Here is a 20,266-nt window from a genome sequence, read left to right on the forward strand (position 1 = left end):
TCACGTGTCAATATTTGCTGACTTACTTTAGCCCCCCATCTTTGTTCCATGTACTGGGTATCGTGAGGCATTCATCACCGCCATGGAAGAACCTTAGCACGTCACCTCCAAAGACATAACCCACGTACTTCATACGGGAAATTCCAGTGCCATAAGGCTGTACTGACCAGTGTGTGACGTGGAATGAGGCGTTTACTATTGAAACTTCGTTCTCTTTGGTTGTATGCTGAAATTTTGAGTCATAATATAATATCCTGATTGTGACCTCAAAACTAAGTTGAGCGAGATTCGATTCATCTGACTAGGTAATCATACATTAGTTTAAAAATTAGGCTAATTTCGAAGCACTTTTAGTATCCTGTAAGCTATACAGTTTTAGCGAGCTTTAGGTAAACTTTTTTTAATATATTGAAGTTATTAAAGTTATACTTCTTTTAGCGCGTTCGGGAAAAATTATGAGAGAAATTTTTTAGGATGCACGCGAACTCCGTCTCAAAATTCCGACACCCTGATGTTAGCTATAGTCAACATTTTAGTTTTTTTGTAGTTAAACTTCTTTTGGCGCGTTAGGGTAAAATTATGAGAGTAAATTTTTCTATTGCTAGTGTCGTTTTTTCTACAAACGTAGAATAAGATGAAAGATAAAAAATTAAAAAGATTTTTATCTTGTCCCGCCAAAGAAGTATAACTTCTAACGCGTGTACATAAGTACACACACGTTTTTTTATGATTTATTAATTCGCCAAAGGATATTTACATCCTCCGACATTTAAACACATTTTCTATAAATAAAAGTTTAATATTACAAAAACTACGGAGTTGTAGTAAGAAGATTATTTCTTTAATAAAAAGGTCTCGGAATTTTATTTTCGAACACAATGTGGCATAAATGCCTTACCAAATATCTCTCAGTAGCAACCGACACTAAGATCAGATCATCACCGACTCGCACCTTCTCACCCTCAGACCTATAACCAAAAATATTTGGTGAAATAAATTGATGAGGAAGGTTTATTTTCAAAAACACACTAGCTACATTGATAAGACCTTATTTTACTGTTGCTAGTCCCCACACTAGAACATTGCTGTGTTGTGGTAGTACTCTTCCGAGGTACAATAAAATAACAAAAACTTAGTATTGGAATATGTGCAGTAAAATAAAATCAAATAGATAATGAATAACTTTAACTAACTATACTAAGTATTCTTTCCATTGTGTCATAATAGGGGTAATACAGGGCCTTCGAAGTCAAATTGAAGTTTACAGAAGATTTCCTACATTCAAGAAACAACGATAGTTAAGTACCCTAAACTCCGGTATAAAACCTCTCGCTTCATAAGTAGAAGAAACAATACCTTTGTTTGCTGGCAGGATGCAGTGTCCACCAGCATGCTTCACCTTGAGAATGCTCTTGTAAACCGACATCAAACGCCAACTTGTCTTGTGATGATGACGTGGATAGACACGCCAAGTACTATAAAAAACGTTCAAACTGCTTCAACGAGTATTGGTTTAATATTAAACTTAAAAGCTCGTTCGAATTATTCGAACATACAAGCTGTCTTAATGAGAATTTACGCCGTTTCCTTACCTAAACTTTGTGTGGCTTTAGTTTTTGAAGTGAAACTTCTTTATCGGGGTTGGAAAAAAATTTAGTGTAATATTCTTTCGTTACGCGTCACATTTTTCCGTTACGCGCCATTTTGCTTTTTGAAGTCAAACTTCTTTATCGGCGTTAGAATGATTTTTTTATCGACGTATGGGAGAAATTTTGTAGCAAATCGTCACGTTTTTCGGTTACGCGCCATCTTTTTCTTGTCCCTACCACGGTTGATCCGAAGAGATTCGAAGCCATTAATAACAAAAATATATAATAACGATACCAATGATAGTAATAATTCTATTACAATTAATGAAATTCTGTAATCTTAGTAGTAATAAGGTAAAATGAAATAATTGTATTTGTATTCATGTCTGTGATAATAAAAGCCTTTTGTTAAACTTTATTTAACCAATTTCGTTAAGTTGCATATAGTAGATCATTTTTCGAAAAATAAGGTCATAAAGAAGTTTCACTTCTTACGTGTGTACACCTAGTACACGCACACATTAATTTTTTTATTAATTTTTGTTACGATAGCAATGACTTATGCCCAGCCTAAATATATGGGTACCACGTTTCATTGAAGAGAAAACATAAAATTAATGTATTTGTTTACCCTACTGACATTTCTTCGTCATAATAGTTATTTGTCTTAAAACCCATTCTTTTTTGTATACGTAACACACAAGTCCTACAAAAACTATCTCGAAACATACTATTGTTATCAAAGAAAATGAAACTGGAACAGCTATGAATTAAGTAATACATCGTTACCTCTGAATTCAGAGCGGTAACTTGCAAAGGAAGTAGTAATCACCCCCCCCCCCCCCAAACCCCTTTGCAACCGGGGAGACCTTGGGTCAGGCTTGATCACAGGACTATTAAAAAGGTATTTTTGTCTCAGCCCCCGTAGCATAGACAATAGAAGAACTTACCATGTCACTGTTCAGATGACGTAGCAAGATAGCATTGCCGTAAAGCAATGTTCTGTGACCGGAACCTGTGCCTTTACCCTGTGGGGGAAAAATTAAAAAATAATAACAAAAATATAAAACCTTTTTTTGGTTAGCCTTAAAATGACAAAAATATATGAATTAATACTTTGATCATTCAAGTTACTAAAATATGAATCTGAATAAAAACCCTTTTAATATTACTTATATGTTTTATGTATAATATGCAGTGTAAAAATATACTATTAGGTGAATATATTATATACAAAATAGATGCATGCATTTAATTATCCGCTTTTAAGTTACATTACAGTAATTATTATGCGTATTTTGTTAAAATGGCGAATTAACCTAATTATTTTTAAACATCATATTATAAAAGCGAGATTCCTTTCAAGCATCAATTGCACTGACCGTATACTGGCCTAGTTTATAAAGAAACAATTGTTATAAAAGACAAAACAGCAGGGCTACTCTGCAAAACCGATAACGACCTTTGATAACTCAATAATGTGCTGGAGTTGGCTCTTCAATAGTGCCGATACCGATAATTTATGATATCGTGTAATAAAACCCAATCAATGTAATGCATTTAATATTCCTAGTGTGGCTGGGCGTAGTATACGCTGATATTGGATATTGGAAATTGAAAAATGAGTAATATCATACTCAATATTGGTCGGTAATTATTAATCGGTATCAGATAGCGCTATTTCAATAGAAATTACGGGGTAAGCTTGCAGATTGTTAACAGGTTCGTGCATATCGGCGTAAATCTAAATCAAAATGTAATGACATTTTAATTTTATGAATAAAATTGATTATAATCATTAAATGACGAAACGCTTGATTAAACAAATTAAATCAAAAGCCTATTTGCCTTTAGATTAGCATGAATAAAGCGCGGTAAAAAATTTCGAAAATTCCATTCGTTCGAATGAAAATCATGCTGTACAGTCGTGACGAAAATATTATTTAAGTATATACATTTATTTTACTTTCAATATTTAATTTGGTATAATTATTTTATATGTTCGATGGAAGTTTATAAAAAAATATGATTTTATATTTTTTTAATATTTTCGCCGCAACATCGTTTTGTTACCGCGTTGGCACTTGTTTTCATACTCACTAAGGTTTCTTTGCCCTGGAAAATTTAAACACGAAAGCAATACGTAAAACAAGATAATTAATCACAAATGAAATGTTATAAATACATAGTTATCTGGAATATTTGATATTGAACAAACAGTTTTACAGCAAAATCATAACAACTTTTTGGTAAATATATCTCGAATAACATTACCAAAATATAGGGGCCGTCCAAGTATTACGTCATCAGATTTACTGCAATTTATCCCCCCCCCCTCCACTTCCTCTTGTTAGCAAAAGTAAACAAATCTCTCAAAAATAATAGTACATAAACGTATTCATTTTTTGTAGAAATCCTCGAAAATGCATTTCATTTTCAAGCTTAGACAATGTGTGTGTAAAAAACTAAATAATTACTGTTGACGTACACAATATAATAAAATCAAAGACCCCTCTCCCCCCTATAGTTCTTACGTAATACTTGAACGACCCCATAGTTGTTGATAAGCTAGAGTTGAGTTGGAAAGTTTTTTTGGGAAGAGTTCTTTAAGAGCTTAGAGTGGACTTTGAAAACAAAATGTTAATTTACAAATAAAATTTATTAAACGAATTTCTTTCATGATTGTACTTACGGTCTCTGAGCCAGCCGCTGTGACTAATTCCTGGAGAGCTCGTACTGACAAGGCCTGAAAAAAAGGGTTACATAATTAAATTCCTTAAACTTTTTTTACACTTAAAAATTTACTTACACTGGGTACATTTTTGTGATATAAAAATGTCGGTGGGGTGCAAATATAAAACAATCGACGTTCATTTAAGTGTGATTAGTCAAATGGAAAGTCATAATTACGATTTGACTTAATGCTGTCAATTCTTTCCCAAAAAATAATTTTAATGCAATAGCTTTAACTTAGGTGTCATTTGTTTTTTTATTTTTTTTATATTATATAGACGGCATCTAATACCCGGCGATCATCTACGACATATCGTTTTCTCCCACATGCTTTTCAAATCCGCTTACCGCGAAAAAGTATTTTACTTAATATACGTATGTACCAGGCGCAACTTAATTTTTTTATGTAGTTCTACAAATGTAAGATTTTTTTGTGTTTAAAGCGTGTCGCCTGCCGGGTCCGGTAGTGTATTATAAAACACAAAAAATACTTACCTGTTCAATAACAAAGACGCACTGTGATAGATCCGGTGGGATATTTTTATCAGCGATGTTCTCCAAGAAGCAGTGCCGGTTTCCGAACCCCTCTGCAGCCAGGCACACCCTTTCTCCCGTAGCCGTGCACGAGAGACAGACCATGTCCTCCTGTTAACACAATCGAAACCACATGGTCATCATCCATAGATAACTTTTTAAAACAATAGAATTAAATTTTACGCGTATAATAAAACTTTTTGACAGAGAATTTTAAATGAATTAATAATTTTACATGAAAATGGTTAAAGAGGGATTTTTACTCAAATATCTTTTTATCCAAGTATAAGAGCTCTATAAATCGTAAATAAAATCCCTTAAATTATGTTATTACTACACTTTAGTTGTATACTTTAAGTTAACAACAGAGCGGTTCAATCTTGTTCAAAACGGAATGTATAGGCAAGTATATAAGGATTCATTAAGTATCTACGACCAGTATTGGGCTAGAGAATTCAGCCTGCGGCTCTCATCCCTAAGTTCGTAGGTTCGAGCCCCGGCTGTGCACCACCTTTCTTTCTATGTGTTCATTTAACATTCGGTGATTAAAGATCGTGAGGAAACTGGCGTGTCTTAGATCCAAAAGGTCGCCGCCTTGTATCAGGCGCTACTATCTACTACTTGCTTATTAGATTGACATTACCATGAAACGGATACTGAAATCTGAGGCCCAGATTTATTTATCTAAAAAAGCTTTAATCAGATTTACATCTGAAATATATTCAGTTCTACCTTGGAGATATTGGCATTGATGTATCTATGACGACAATATGATTCATAGATTACGTCTTTGTTTATGCTTCCGTTATGCAACGAAATTAGACCCGAGGTTTGAATTAATACAAATTATACTGTCGGCTATTGTTAATTGGTTGTGATGATAAACGGTCAATCGCTATACTCAGATTAGTTCGTTAAAAGTTATTTTTTTATTTGTTAACACTTCGTTGCATTACAATATAAATAAATAATAGTTTAAAAAAACTAGAACACACGCTTTTAAAGCACATCAAACTAAAAAGTGAAAAATAATTCCTAATTTAGGCTGAAAATGGTAATGAACAAAAAATACTGGTATTATTGTGAAAAAGCGTGGGTTGCTCGATAGACGAAAAATATGGCACAGAGCGCCCCATGCTTTTTCACAATAATACCAGTATTTTTTGTTCATTACCATTTTCAGCCTAAATTAGGAATTATTTTTCAGTTTGAATTAAATCTGTCCGTTAAAAGTGAGTCAAAATCGAGTCCGAAGGAGTCGGTTACACACATACATACATACATACAGGTGAAGCTAATAAAAAGCGTGTAAAATAGAACATAATTAAATGAAAAGGAGGGAAACTGGCGGTCCTATCGCTCTCTCTCTCTCTGAAAATGCATTAAATTAGATAAGGTAGCCAAGAAGTCCAAAAATACATTTAACATATTAAGGAGGTCACTTAATATATGTAAATAAGTTTACTATAGAATTAATTGATTGAACAGTAATGGTAGTTGATTAGAACATACTAATAGAATCTTTGCGTTACTTATGCATAATTTATGACTAAGGGTCTTTTTCACAATGTATGGATAAAGTACCAAATACTACAACACATAAATTATTTGGAAGATAAATTGTGCTCTTTGTCACTTCATCGGACTCATAACTTATGATGGACTTTATGTGACGAATAGCGCTTTCTGACAGTCGTGAAACGCAACAATAATGTTTATCCTACCAATAAGTAATAAATAGCTAATATGTAACTTATGTAGAACTTATCCATACATTGTGAAACAGACCCTTTGTATACTAATTAATAAAACCTCTCACAATCTGAACCCCTCAGCACTTATATACAATTTAATATGAAGGTTATCTTCAATTCTGGTTCACATGCAAAATTCAATTTAATCTTCGCAAAGTTCCGACCCAGGTCAAGGCTCACTAGACCACTCAAGGTTTCGCGGAAACTTGAATTTATGTGTCATTTACGTTATTTAGTACACGGCTTCGTTCGTGTGAATTTACCGTGCAATATGGGATAAGTTAAAAGCTTAGTCGCTAATACTATTATCCTTAGTCATTAAAAATTAATCAGTCGTACCGTTTTAACAGTACTCACCTGTCTCTTTTTTTACAGTGTAAAAGACAGAAAGAAAAGAAAGAGTACTATAGTCAAATAAGAGCGATTTGGACTGATTTAGTTTTTCTGAATAAAGGGAATAAAATGCAAGTATTAAAATGAGTTCAGTAGTTTTTAAGTTTATCTTTGTTTGTACAATAAGTATATTCAAACCTATCACCTTGTAGATAAAATAAGAACTGGTTTTTCATAATTACTTTCACTATGGTTGTATTGTTATTTACGAAAACAAGAGATAACAATTCATAATATTGTTTTCTTAGGTGGGCTCTTTGTTATCTGAACTAATACAAACTTTATAAGTAAGGTGTTGAACCTTTGAAAACCAATTTATTAGTATCTATATAAATAAAAATGAATCCCAAAATATTACTAAGCGCAAAACTCGAAGATGACTGGACTAAATTTTATTTATTTATTCGTTGAACTCTCTAAAGAAAGTTTTTATGGAGAGATACATTGAAAAATTTAGTTCTATTTAGGTAGGTACCTACTTTGGTGTTTATTCTGGATAAGGGAACAGTCTAGTTGGAGTAGCATACAAAAAATGTAGCTACTAAATAGGCTAATAAAAAAAATATATTAAGGCGAAACAAAGTATGTGGGGGAAACTTGCTATTTATTAAGAATAATAATATAAAAAACGGAATTCTATACTAAAAATATTTAATTTACATAAGCTATCTAAGTTTCAGTTTTTACTTAGGATATACGTATTAATGAAATGCTTCATAATAGACTGTAAAATAGATTATCATTATGATGGTATTATGACCGTGTTATATAGTATAGGCTTTTACCGGAAGTCACTTACCGTTCGCAGGAATGAAACATCATCCTGCTCGCTTGCTCCTCCTTCCGCTTCCGCCATTTTGTTTTCTTACTTATCACTCAGTTAGTTGTTGAGACCATCGGGAAATGCATAACTGTAAAAGAAAAAAATTAATAAGTATCCACAAAGTAATTGAATCCGGAAAATACAACTTTAATCTTAAATCCTATACGTTTTTGACCCATGGGCGTCTTACTTAGCGCCTAACTCTCGTCTTGAAAACTTACCCTAAGACAAGTGATAAGATACATTCATCAAAATTTAACCTAAAGTAACAATATCAGATTTTCAATTTTATTCAGAAATGGCCAAATTGAAGAAAAAATGTTGATATATTTGATGATAAGGACCTCCTTGCTTGTATAAGTTATATATATATATTAGTTTAGTATATTCAAAATAAAAATATTATATGTTATATTAGTTAGAAAAATTAAAGATTCTAAATTAAAATTTACTGTTCCGAAATCAAGAATGGACACTCTTAAAAGATGCTCGCAAGGAGCTGTAACTATTACACCACAGAGGGTGTATTGAAGCTGTGAATCATGAAATATTTTTAGATTCTAATAACAGTAGGCGTAACAAAATGTAATGAAAATAACACCTTAAAAACATTGAAAGGGGTTTTAATTTGAAATTGGAAATAGAATGAACATCATTGAGTAAATTACATATTAATTCATTGTTCATATTTTTTTTTAATTTTATGACCTGGTATAGGTTACCTTTAAGTCATTTATTAACTTATTTGGAAAATGTTCATTACTTTGGAGTCACTAACTTCACGTCACTAGACTTCGTCATTTAAATTGTTCATTGTTCATATAAATAATGGACCCATAGAGTCAAATTACATGTTTTAACTAAATGGTGCTTCAGTGAACTAATAAACGTCAAACTTCGCAAGTCTAGACACCAGACGTAACGGTGAATTTGCAAATGGTTCACTAGTTCAAGGGTAAACTGTCTATAATACAAATTCACCAATATTTCATCGAATTATATTCTACTGGGATTAAAACAAACCCGTACTACAAAGTAGCACTTTTTATATTCGCAGATATTTATATCATATTCTAAATTAAACCTTTTCGCTAAGTAATGAGTTTTGAATGACGCATAATTATGCTCAAGGACAGATATTCAGTCAACTCAGATTATTCAAATTGTTGTGATTTTTACTTTAATTTCAACCTTATTAACCATTTTTGGGATCTAATTATCTTCATGTGTTTAGCACCACTGAGCGTTTTTAAGGCAGTTTTTGCCGCGCACCACCACTATGTGGAATCAACTGCCCACAGAAGTATTTCCGAACCAATTCGACATAGGGTCCTTCATGAAAAGAGCGTACCAATTTTTAAAAGACCGGCAACGCACTCGCGAGCCCTATGGCATTGAGAGTGTCCATGGGCGGCGGTATCACATAACATCAGGTGAGCCTCCTGCCCGTTTGCCCCCTGTTGTATAAAAAAAATGTAAACAGACCGTTTGGCCCATCTTACAATATCTTGAAATTGTATATAACCACTTCTTCATAATACGGATGATCTTAGATGGCATTGATCCTGATAAAAAGTCAATTAACATTTGAAATTCTACTAAAGACAGATTTAGTTATGTACACAAACTTGATATTATTTATTCAACGCGATGCTTTTGGCTGAATGCCAGATGTTTGGTTAACGTCTATTTTCGATATGAAATAATAATGAACTCGAGAGTATTATGGTGAATAACCTGCTTTATGGTTGTTTTTACCGACCCGAAATAGCTATGCTTTCGTCGGGAATTGAACCATGTACCTACTGACGTTCACGTTGATAATTTTATTTTATTTGACCAAGCTAAATATTCGATTCCGCAGTATCAGTATAATCAATGGGTTATAACGCTTCAAGAAGAGATGAATTACAGCGGCAAGGCGAACTGTCGGTTTCGTAATTAGACGGAACGTGAACTCTGAGTAAACACTACAATTAAAGCGACTATAGTTCAACTAATGAACGTTCAAATTCAGAGACAATATTATTACTATGTAGTTTTCAGCCTACGTTGTAGCTTTATGTTAGTTCACTTATTAAAAATGGATGCGACGATAGATCATCAATTGTTTTTAATTGCCTATCGAATTGACTTCGATAACAATATACTTGGAAACAAAAATATTTTTACCACTACAAATTCATATGATATTACAATTATTGTTTAGGACCTTTCGGATAGCAAAAGGCAGAGTCCATATAACCAGTGTAGTTAAAGCGGTTTTGGTCTAAGCCAGATTGCATATCTTGCTTAAATATTTTTAAGGCTAAGGCTCATTGGTCTAGTGGTTAGTACCCCTGACTGCGAATCCATGGGTCCCGGGTTCGATCCCCGGCTGAGACGAACATCGATGTGATGAGCACTTGGTGTTGTGCTTAGGTCTTGGGTGTTTAAATATGTATTTATATGTCTATCTATCTATTATAATATGTATGTACATCCGTTGCCTAGTACCCATAACACAAGCTTCACCAGCTTAGCGTGGGACTAGGTGAATTGGTGTGAATTGTCCAATCATAAAAAAAAAATACAAGATTACTACTTACATGCAAAACTTAAATACTTTGCATCTGATGTTTGATCGTATAGGTATGAGTTATTAACGTATATATTTATTGAATTTATTTATTTTACAGAATAATAACGAAATGATAATATGTTACAGTAGATAACTGCTGTTGTTTATATAATTGTAACCATGTTTAGTTACATATAAAAGTAGTTTTTCAATTATAATAACATATTATACATATAAAATCAAGAGCTAAATACATAGAAAGTGCTAAAATATTTTATGTAACGCTTTTGCACAAGAATTAGATATTTAAAACATGTATTAGTATAACATACTGCCGCTTCGTTGATGGGACATAACTCTCAATCTTAGTCTGATGTACACAAAAAATTTACATATTAATTGAGTGGTAACCAAAAACCTGAGACATCATGGTTCATCACTAGTGAGTACTAGGTTACATGGTTTGAATTGAATTTAATGAATTTATTTGCAGTTAATAATATTAATAGCATTTTTACGATGAAAATTACGTGTTTACGTCAAATTGCTTTGTTTAATTGTACGTACAATGTAAGTTTTATCTATAATTATAACTTCTATTTTAATATACTTTATGTTTCGTAAAGTATTAATCTAATGCCCAAGGTGCAACGCAAAAGATGAAGACAATTTAAAAGGTGGATACACCAGATTAAGGAAACAGCAGACAGAAATGGCGGGATTTCTATAAGGCCTTTGACAAAAAATGGCACACAGATACCTAGGAATAAATGGGAGGATATAATTATGTGTTTAAATGCTATGAATCTGAAATAAAAAGCTTTTATTATTGTTATATGTTTCGTATACAAAAGTTGGGACCGACACAGATGGATTGAATGTGTTAAGGAATATGAGGGATGTGATGTTCACGGATCGTAAAATAGAATATAGTAGATTTCACAATAAAATGGAAATCAGTATTATCACTTATAGTAACACCATTTATAGTGTTTTGTTCTAAGAGACTGTTACTGACACCGGTATTTTTACTCATACTTATAAGGGTCTCCAAATCTAACAACAATTAACGTCTTTTTGGTATTTTGAGGTCATTAAAATAACTTATTTAATATTGTACTTTATTATAAATGTGTAATAATGGATCTGAATAATAACAAAAATACCAATTTCATAACTTTGTGACGATGTTTGCGAGTTAGCGATAAAACTATTGTCAAAATGTTGAAAGTAGGTGAATAGCCCCATTGATAGTAAAAATATACGGAAAATTTCCGATTCCTATAGTCACGTTTTATGCTGGAATAAGGTCAATGACCTTTCATTTATGTAACGAAAAGGATTTTTCTATACTTGGCTGTTTTGTACCTTTTCCTTTAATACTTAATTTTAAATACCTCGTAAATAGCCCTCTTGGTAACCCCAAATACCTATTGAATGTACCATACATTTGGGTACCTATTATGCATATTAATAACAAGCCGTTAGGGGTTTAAGTAAATCGTACCGTAACCCTATAATCATAACGCAAGCCCATTATAAAATAATGAGAGAACTACATCGAACTTGCATAAGAAAACGTCGGGTAGGTATTGGAAGATACTGAGTAAGGGCCCTGTAATTTGTATGGTTTGTGTACCGACCGCAAAGCTTCAAAATATAATGCAATTGGCTACAAAAAATTCAAGCTGTCGATATTAAAAGATACTGACTACCGGCGCGGCGCAGCAAAACTGTAGCGATTGCTCGTAGAGGATCGTAGCAATACGGAGTGACGCATTGCAAAAAATGTGCTACGCTGTTACACATTTCGTAGCGCTTGTATGTTAAAACCTTTTGATAATATAATTTATTTATAATTGGTAATAACTATTATGCGTTATTTATGTAATTATTAATTATTAAAGAGCATCAAATAGCTGATTAATGTTTTGTCTTAATCGCTCATAGGAAAAAAAATATTTTTCAAATAATCTCACTCCGTATGAATACGGTCATTAGAAATAAATTATTTAAAAAAGTTTTTATTCACTTTAACATACTTTTCCTTGAATAAATGTGTCACAGTGAAAGCCTTATGCAGATGAAATGACCAATGAATATTCAAACAAGAGCTTTGCTCGTCTCTGCTAACATTGTTTGGGAATTCCGAAATGTTTCATTGCATGTATTCGTGAACCTTGGAATAACTTTATTTATTTGTACAGTATAGCACGCAATCTTTAATCATTTAAAATATGTATTTTTTTTTAAATTACATCTTTAATAAAGACATTTTCCTTAATTAGAGTTGGAAGTTGTTTATTCACGGTAAGCTGTTGTATAAGTTTGTATATATTTTTTGCAAAGGGTAGTCATATTATTTTATGTTTGCAATCAATAAATATTTATTTTATTTAAATTTGACTCATAATATGTGGGAGTGTTGGCCTAGTGGCTTCAGCGTGCGACTCTCATTCCTGAGGTCGTAAGTTCGATCCCCGGCTGTGCACCAATGGGCTTTCTTTCTATGTGCGCATTTAACATTCGCTCGAACGGTGAAAGAAACCATCGTGAGGAAACCGACATGTCTTAGACCCAAAAAGTTGAGCTGGCGTGTGTCAGGTTCTGGAGGCTGAGACTCGCCTATTTGATTGAATAATGATCATGAAACAGATTCGGAAATCTGAGGCCCAGACCTAAGGAGGTTGTAGCGCCACTGATTTTTTTTATGTGGGAAAAGAAAAAAAAAATTCTGTTTGTCTGTCTATTTAAAAGTTTATTTGATAATCCATAACTTAAAAAAACATAACATAACATTTACAATTTTAAATTAAAATATCCAAAACCAGCTACACGATATACTCGACGAGTATTATGTACTAACAAAGATAATGTACATTTAATTTACTAGTTAAGGTAAATGTGTGTATGTGTGCGTTTTTAAGTGAACCTAAAAATGGATTTGTTTATTTTGTTTATTTCCTTCCAAAATGCGCATTTGGAGATAATATGGAATAAGTTGAGGCTTGTTTACTCCTCATTCTTATCATGTTTATAATGTTATCATGATTAAAGCTGTTTTATAGTTTCAAACTTTACCTATAAAATACAACCTGAGAAAAATATACACTACATACCAACCAATCACTAACAACAAAAATAATCATGATTTAGTTTTAAACGTATTATTATGATGATCTTGTGTTTATACGTAAATATTGCGCTACGAAGGTCAGACTCACAGAAAATTACCTGCGCATTGCTACTGCAGAGTGGAATGAATTACGCATATAATATGAAATGTCAATACTTTTTATGTATTACCTTAATTTAATCATTCTTATTAAGATATTGTCTTCAAAAAGGGGTTATTTAACGTCTTAGATGAATTTGAAACCTTCTTAAGCTTCTATATTCTGTTTTAATATAGAAGTATATTCATTGTACCGTTCATAAACGCAGCATACATGCCAAACAAATTTTCTTTCTTTCGTATGATATTTCTGGAGGGCTTCTTTCCCATGTATGGTAATTATTAAGTCAAAATTAATTAGTTTGAATATAATTAAGTAATACTATTTCGTAACTACATTATATTAATAAGCGTTTAATGGGATTCATGGTAAACTAAAAAATAACATAAAAGTAACAGAGTCGAATTTAAAGGAAATAATGTTCAACATTATAGTCGTATTTTTAATTAGACGAAGCCAACTGACAGTAGCTAATGTCACTTTGTAAAATAATGTTGCCATATTTAAAGTAATAGTGATGCAGTTCTTGTTCAATCAGATGAATGAACAATGAGTGTGAACAGTCAATCATTTCAAACAATAAAAGAATATTATTTCTATTTCAAAATTGTATAAAAGTGCTCTGATATAAGTTAGGTACTAGTACTATGTAACTACAATCAGTTTTTTGACGTCTTATTACAAAGCGCGGCGCGGCGACTAGTGCCATCACCGATCATTAATTCACGGGTTTTTACTTTGTCACAACACTATTTTTATTTCATTAAAAACTGACAACACCGTAAACGTCAGTTGATATCGTCTAATTAAAAATTCGACTATAGGTTAAGAGGCAACAAAAAATATATAGGTTTTCTGTAAAGAAATATATAGGTACCATTTAGAGAACATTAAAAAAATATTACGACAAATAAAGTTTTCACTACGAAGGTATAGAACTTGGTGAATCTAGTTTTTTTTTTTTTTATGTAATAGGAGGCAAACGGGCAGGAGGCTCACCTGATGTTAAGTGATACCGCCGTCCATGGACACTCACAATGCCAGAAGGCTCGCAAGTGCGTTGCCGGCCTTTCAAGAATTGGTACGCTCTTTTCTTGAAGGACCCTAAGTCGAATTGGTTCGGAAATACTTCTGTGGGCAGCTGGTTCCACATAGCGGTGGTGCGCGGCAAAACTGCCTTAGAAAACGCTCTGTTGTGGAACGACGGACGTCGAGGTGATACGGATGGTATTTTGTATTTTGCCTTGACGTCCGATGATGAAACTCAGCTGCAGGTATTAGACCGAACAACTCCTCTGAACACTCTCCATGGTAAATGCGGTAGAAGATGCAGAGAGATCCCACATCTCTACGCATCGCCAAGGGATCAAGATATGAAAATAACTTTGCGAATCACGTAGCTACAGTAATAAATACTTTTATTATAGAAACAGATTACAGGACTTAAATAAAACTTGACATTCAGTCACGTATTTGATAACGTAATCTGGGGAATAACCAGGACGGAATGAAGTCTTCGCTATAACATGTTCGTGACTGCGCAAACAAATTATCAAAGTTATTTCACGAATTCGAAGAAAAACAGGGACCAGCCAAGTTCTATAACTACAAATACACAGTAGATGTTGTTGTTTCAGTGTGTAATTGTTTTTATTTTTATCTTCATTAAAACCTTAAACTTTTTAGATAATACTAGCTACAAGAAAAACGTACTACGGTTTTGATAAACGAGTTAATAATGGTACACAGCTTACAATTTTTTAAATTCATTACCTAATCAACGTTTAAAAATTCTGATGTTACAAATACTTTAAAGTCTATAGTAGAAAATAGTTAATATGAAGTATTAATGAATTTAGTATTTATTAGCAATTGTAATGGAAGAGTTGTGCGGTTCATCATCAGACTGAGGCTAGATTTGATTGTCTTATTTTATTTATGATATTTTAAATCTCAATCGTTGTTGTTGTTGAAGTGAAAACTTATTTAGCGGCGTTGTACACTTTTTTGGAATTGGTAAAATTTGTTAAACTCTCGTCAGGACACGTGACCTGATCGAAAATTCGTAAGAAGGATAGAGAGTAGACAGCTGGTGCGGCGTATTTAATGTAATATAAATTGTCATGTTTGTGTACGATAGCGCAATAAATAAATATTGTATTCTATAATTCTATCACATTAATGATAGTACTTTTATACTGTTAATTAAAGCAATTCGTGCAAAATTATTCCCTAACCATTCCAAAATATCAAAAATGCACAACGTTAATATTCACGTTTTCACTTCTGCCGGCACTCCCGGAGTGTAACCCGTAGTTTTTTTTATTATTATTAATAACATGGCTTCGGCAGGGACTAAGTAATTTATGTAAAAGTAGAGTTAGTCTACAATAAATAATTACTTGCTATATTTTAAGTCAAATCAAATGTGTGAATCAAATAGGCAAGTAGGTGATCCTAGCCTCCTGTGCCTGACGCACGCGGTCGACTTTTTGGGTCTAGGGCAAGCCGGTTTTCTCACGATGTTTTCCTTCACCTTTCGAGCGAGTTTAAAGCAAATATTATACAAAAATTTATATCCGTTAATTATTTATTTATTTAAATGTTTAAACAAAGTACTGCTGTAAGCAAGGAAATATCTCCCCTGATAACAAATTCCTAATTTAAACTGTAATATCCAAATATTTATAATTTCAAATAAAGCTGAACTAGGGGCGGTTCTAGTGACCGGGTTATGTCAAAATTTTAATAAATGACCTATTATTTGCATACTCATAAAGGAAAACACGCTATGTAATTTTAGCGAAACTGTTGTAGCGACGGCCAAACTTACAATCTAGAACTTTATAATATGACAATAGCGGACCCGACAGATGTTGTACACGTCTTAAATAAATAAAAAATTTTAAACTCTCGAACACACTTCAACACACACAAAAACTAGGAGTTTAATCACAAACACACACAGAAGATTTATATATAGGGGAGCGTGGGGCTAGTTGTAACAATTTTAACAAATAATTGAATATCATGAAGTGTATTGGCTAAATTACTACTAAATAAACTTTGATCGATACTCTAACTATTTATCTATGAAGTCTAATCGAAATATTATCAAATCTACAGGCAACTATCTCACAATTATTATTTTTTTGAAAAAAGGGAAGTGTTACAACATACCCCGTGGTTGGGGCTAGTTGTAACATCTGCTGGGACAAGTAGTAACAACAAAAATGACACCATCAATTGTTTAATTTTTTCACATCTTGGATCATTTTGCTTTGTATATAACAGAAACTAACTAGGTATTTCTATAATGTGTTTTTTATGAAATAGTTTACTGGAAAAAAAATCTAATCAACAAATTAAAGATTTAAGATTGTAACTATCTTTCTTATTCTGTACTGAAGTATAATATATATAAGGTACTTATATCATGTCATGAAGTATATAAGGTACTTATATCATGTCAACATGGCACTTATTATACATCCATGCAGTCTGTGCTCTGTTCACGTAGTTTTTAAAAGGGCCGTAGACTCCTACATCTCCTACAGGTTGCAAATTGTGGGAGCAATGGGAGGGAAACTATAACATGATAACATTGTTTTCTTTGGCTTTTTCGACAACTGCAATATTCACATGTGAGCCATGGTTATCAAGCAGTAACAGAACTGGCTCTTTCTTGGTAGGTTTCGCGTCTTTGATAACATGATCTACAAAAATCAAACATTCTTTATCAGTCATCCACCCTGAAGAATTACCAGCTCCAATGCAATCTTAAGGTCCACCGCGATTGAACATTTCTGAGTATTTAAGCCGGGGAAAAATGAATATCGGCCGTCAGTAACTTACAGCAATCTGGGGGCAAATTTTAACATGTTACAACAAACCCCGAGGTTTTGTTACAACTAGCCCCTTGATATAGTTCTTAATATTTATCACGATAACTATTAAATCAACTTAGTAATCTTGAAAACTGTTATACAACATCATAAATAGTTATATTTTAGCATAAAATAAAATACATAAAACTTCAAAGCTACGAAAATAGTGAAACTAACCAAAAATTTACGTTAGTAAAATTATAGGTTACCTGTCAACAATAAAGCGTTTGCACACACCCACTCACTGAGCCGCCTGGCGGGACCCTGGCTGTGGTAAAGTGGCGTGGCACGTTATAAGTTTAAGATTAGGTAAAAAAAAAACGTGAATAAAATTCAAATTCCTATTGAAAAAGGTCTGTTACTATTTACCCCTGTTACAACAAGCCCCACGCTCCCCTATAATGACCATTATTTTGCCTTTCATTCGTTCGAGAAAAATGCGCTTTCTTTTAAAGTCTTGCTTGCTTGCTTTGGTTCATCCGATGCTAACAAAACCTTTTTTAAAAAATACATGTATGTATTGAATTTATTCATGTTAGGAAAAATGCAATATTGATAATGTGGTCAATGGTCATGTATCACAGGCCGTAAATATAGATTTAAGCTAAGATTCAAGAGAGTTCAAAGTTATATATATTATTATAATTATACATTCTTGTTATAGTGGTCATAGTACAGTGCCCTATATAAAATTAGGACAATGTCCTTTCTCGGAGTTCTCTATGCTAAATTTCATCAAATTGCAGCAGCGGTTAAAGCGTGCATTCATAACATATACATATGAATTCTATTTACAATCTAGCATACAACAATTTTTCATTGGTTTAATAGGTACCTTAATTAATTCTTTTGTGCAAATTTCCTTAATCGACTTCCATCAAATTAGGTTGATAATAACAAAATCATTCACTTCACACAAATCATTTCACTAACACAATACTCTAATGTAAATATTGAATCAAGAGTCCTAAATTTCTAGAACTATTCATCAATTGTCGATTACGTCCGTGGCGTGCAAAAGCCGCAGGCATACTGACGTGATAACTGAAAACTGAAGCTTCTAACTGCATAGAATCGAATGCTTACAGGAAATATACAGCTTGGGTCACCTCTATCGTGCTAGGTTTGTTATAAAATGATATAAATTCACATTAGACAATAAAATATTAAATTATTGTTAAGTTTACAAGACTATTTTTTTGTTTTTAAAGCCGATTTAGAAGAAGCTTTATTATTACTACATGATTACCGTAGAACATAATTCATGTTCGTGTTAACGTAAAAGTTTGTGTATGGTTTCAGTTTCAGCAACTTCGGGAATTCCTTTTGTCCTTCCTTTTGCACTGCGGGCTTATAAGCGATATTTTTTTTAATATCCGATTGTATATGTTTGTTTTTAAGCCAATACTAATATAAATAAAGACAAAAAGCGTTAGAGTCTTATATTCATAAGCAAATTACAATATACAACTTGCTATTATATAACTAACGCAACAAGATTACAGTTTTTTTTATTGTCTGTAAATATGTAACAATTGTATAGCTTTATAGACATATATGTCTGTTCTATTCAGTATATATATATACTGAATAGAACAGGTTAAACAAATATATAAGACCTATCGGCATAGTTTAATGTCAAAGATCAATATGCTTCAATTAAAATAACTACTATTTTATCGTCAGATGTGATGTGATAAAACGGTCGCCAATTTATTTTTATCGAAAGCTTATTCGCGGTTAAAACAAAAATCTTATTAACATACCGTACCGAGAATTTTCGCCGCGTTGAATGTATATCGTAATAGACTTTAGGTACAATGATTAAGGCAAAAATATTAGATATAAAAATGTTTGTCTATTTGCGTCAAATGAAAAACTTTTACTCTATTAACAGTTTGAGTAGAAAAAGCTAAAAGCGGAAGTTTGAATAACCTACAAATTTGACAGTAAACGAACACTACCTTGTCTAGCAAACTATGTTCAGAAGACTTGGATTAATTTAGCGATTTTAAATGTAGCAAAGAGGTTTTATCATCTTTTAACTTAATACAAATTGTATTCAAAATCACCTCAGATTTATTGTAGGTGATTAAAAATTATTATTAAGAACTAAGAACTCTGAACGCGGTGTAGCGTTATGTAGAGCATGTCCTCATAATCTTAAACAATTTTAACACGTACGTGTTCATTGAGCACGCATTTAGTACTTACCAAAGCGGAAAAAGTCATCCAAATTATCTTTGCGTGCACAGTTCACACATATTTCACAACACAACACACTTGTGGCCTTTCCAATCGAGTTTCGAGATAATTCCTACTTCATAGGAATTTTAGACCGGGCACGGCGAACACCCGAATGTATTTAAATCTGTAGCACGACTCGTGGCTATTTTCGTCCGCTGGGCCAGAGCACGGTAGACGTAGTGTTTGTGAAAATAAATATCAGGAAATTAGTTTAGTAATTAAATGACTTAAGGGTTTACAACTATTTTTGTAATTTTTTTTATAAAATACTAGCAGACCGGCTAAGCGTTGCTGTGGCTAAGGTTTTTGTTATATTACATATTAGTAAACGTAGTATTCAAGGGTAGGAGAACACCAGTCATGGGGACCACCACGCTTTATTGGTGGTTATGCCATTAAATTGTAGCTTATGTGAAACGTTGAGATGGAAGCTATCCTATCTTTTAAGTTAGATCAAACTGCACACGGTGTATAAATTTGATTGATTTCGGTTTGGTAGTTAAGGAGTCC

General features: G+C 32.7%; 1 protein-coding gene across 8 annotated transcripts in view; it reads right to left on the reverse strand.

Annotated features, from left to right (window-relative positions):
* LOC125052646 (ryanodine receptor) overlaps positions 1-19,877 on the reverse strand; it is a 109,181-nt gene extending 89,304 nt beyond the window's left edge. For 5 of the 8 annotated variants that reach the window (XM_047653603.1, XM_047653602.1, XM_047653606.1 and 2 more), the window contains exons 1-8: positions 19,724-19,877; positions 7,803-7,914; positions 4,818-4,967; positions 4,282-4,335; positions 2,540-2,617; positions 1,357-1,475; positions 899-968; positions 27-226 (exon numbers count right to left, since the gene is read on the reverse strand). In XM_047653603.1, coding sequence (XP_047509559.1) covers positions 27-226; positions 899-968; positions 1,357-1,475; positions 2,540-2,617; positions 4,282-4,335; positions 4,818-4,967; positions 7,803-7,859 — 728 coding nt within the window. In that variant the 5' untranslated portion in view covers positions 7,860-7,914; positions 19,724-19,877. Of the gene's footprint in view, positions 1-26; positions 227-898; positions 969-1,356; positions 1,476-2,539; positions 2,618-3,689; positions 3,705-4,281; positions 4,336-4,817; positions 4,968-7,802; positions 7,915-19,723 lie in introns of all 8 variants that reach the window. The other 3 variants (XM_047653600.1, XM_047653601.1, XM_047653599.1) reach the window with 1 other exon arrangement.
* Positions 19,878-20,266: the final 389 nt, after the last annotated feature.

Source organism: Pieris napi, chromosome 9, assembly GCF_905475465.1.
Source record: "Pieris napi chromosome 9, ilPieNapi1.2, whole genome shotgun sequence".
Lineage (NCBI taxonomy): Eukaryota > Metazoa > Arthropoda > Insecta > Lepidoptera > Pieridae > Pieris > Pieris napi.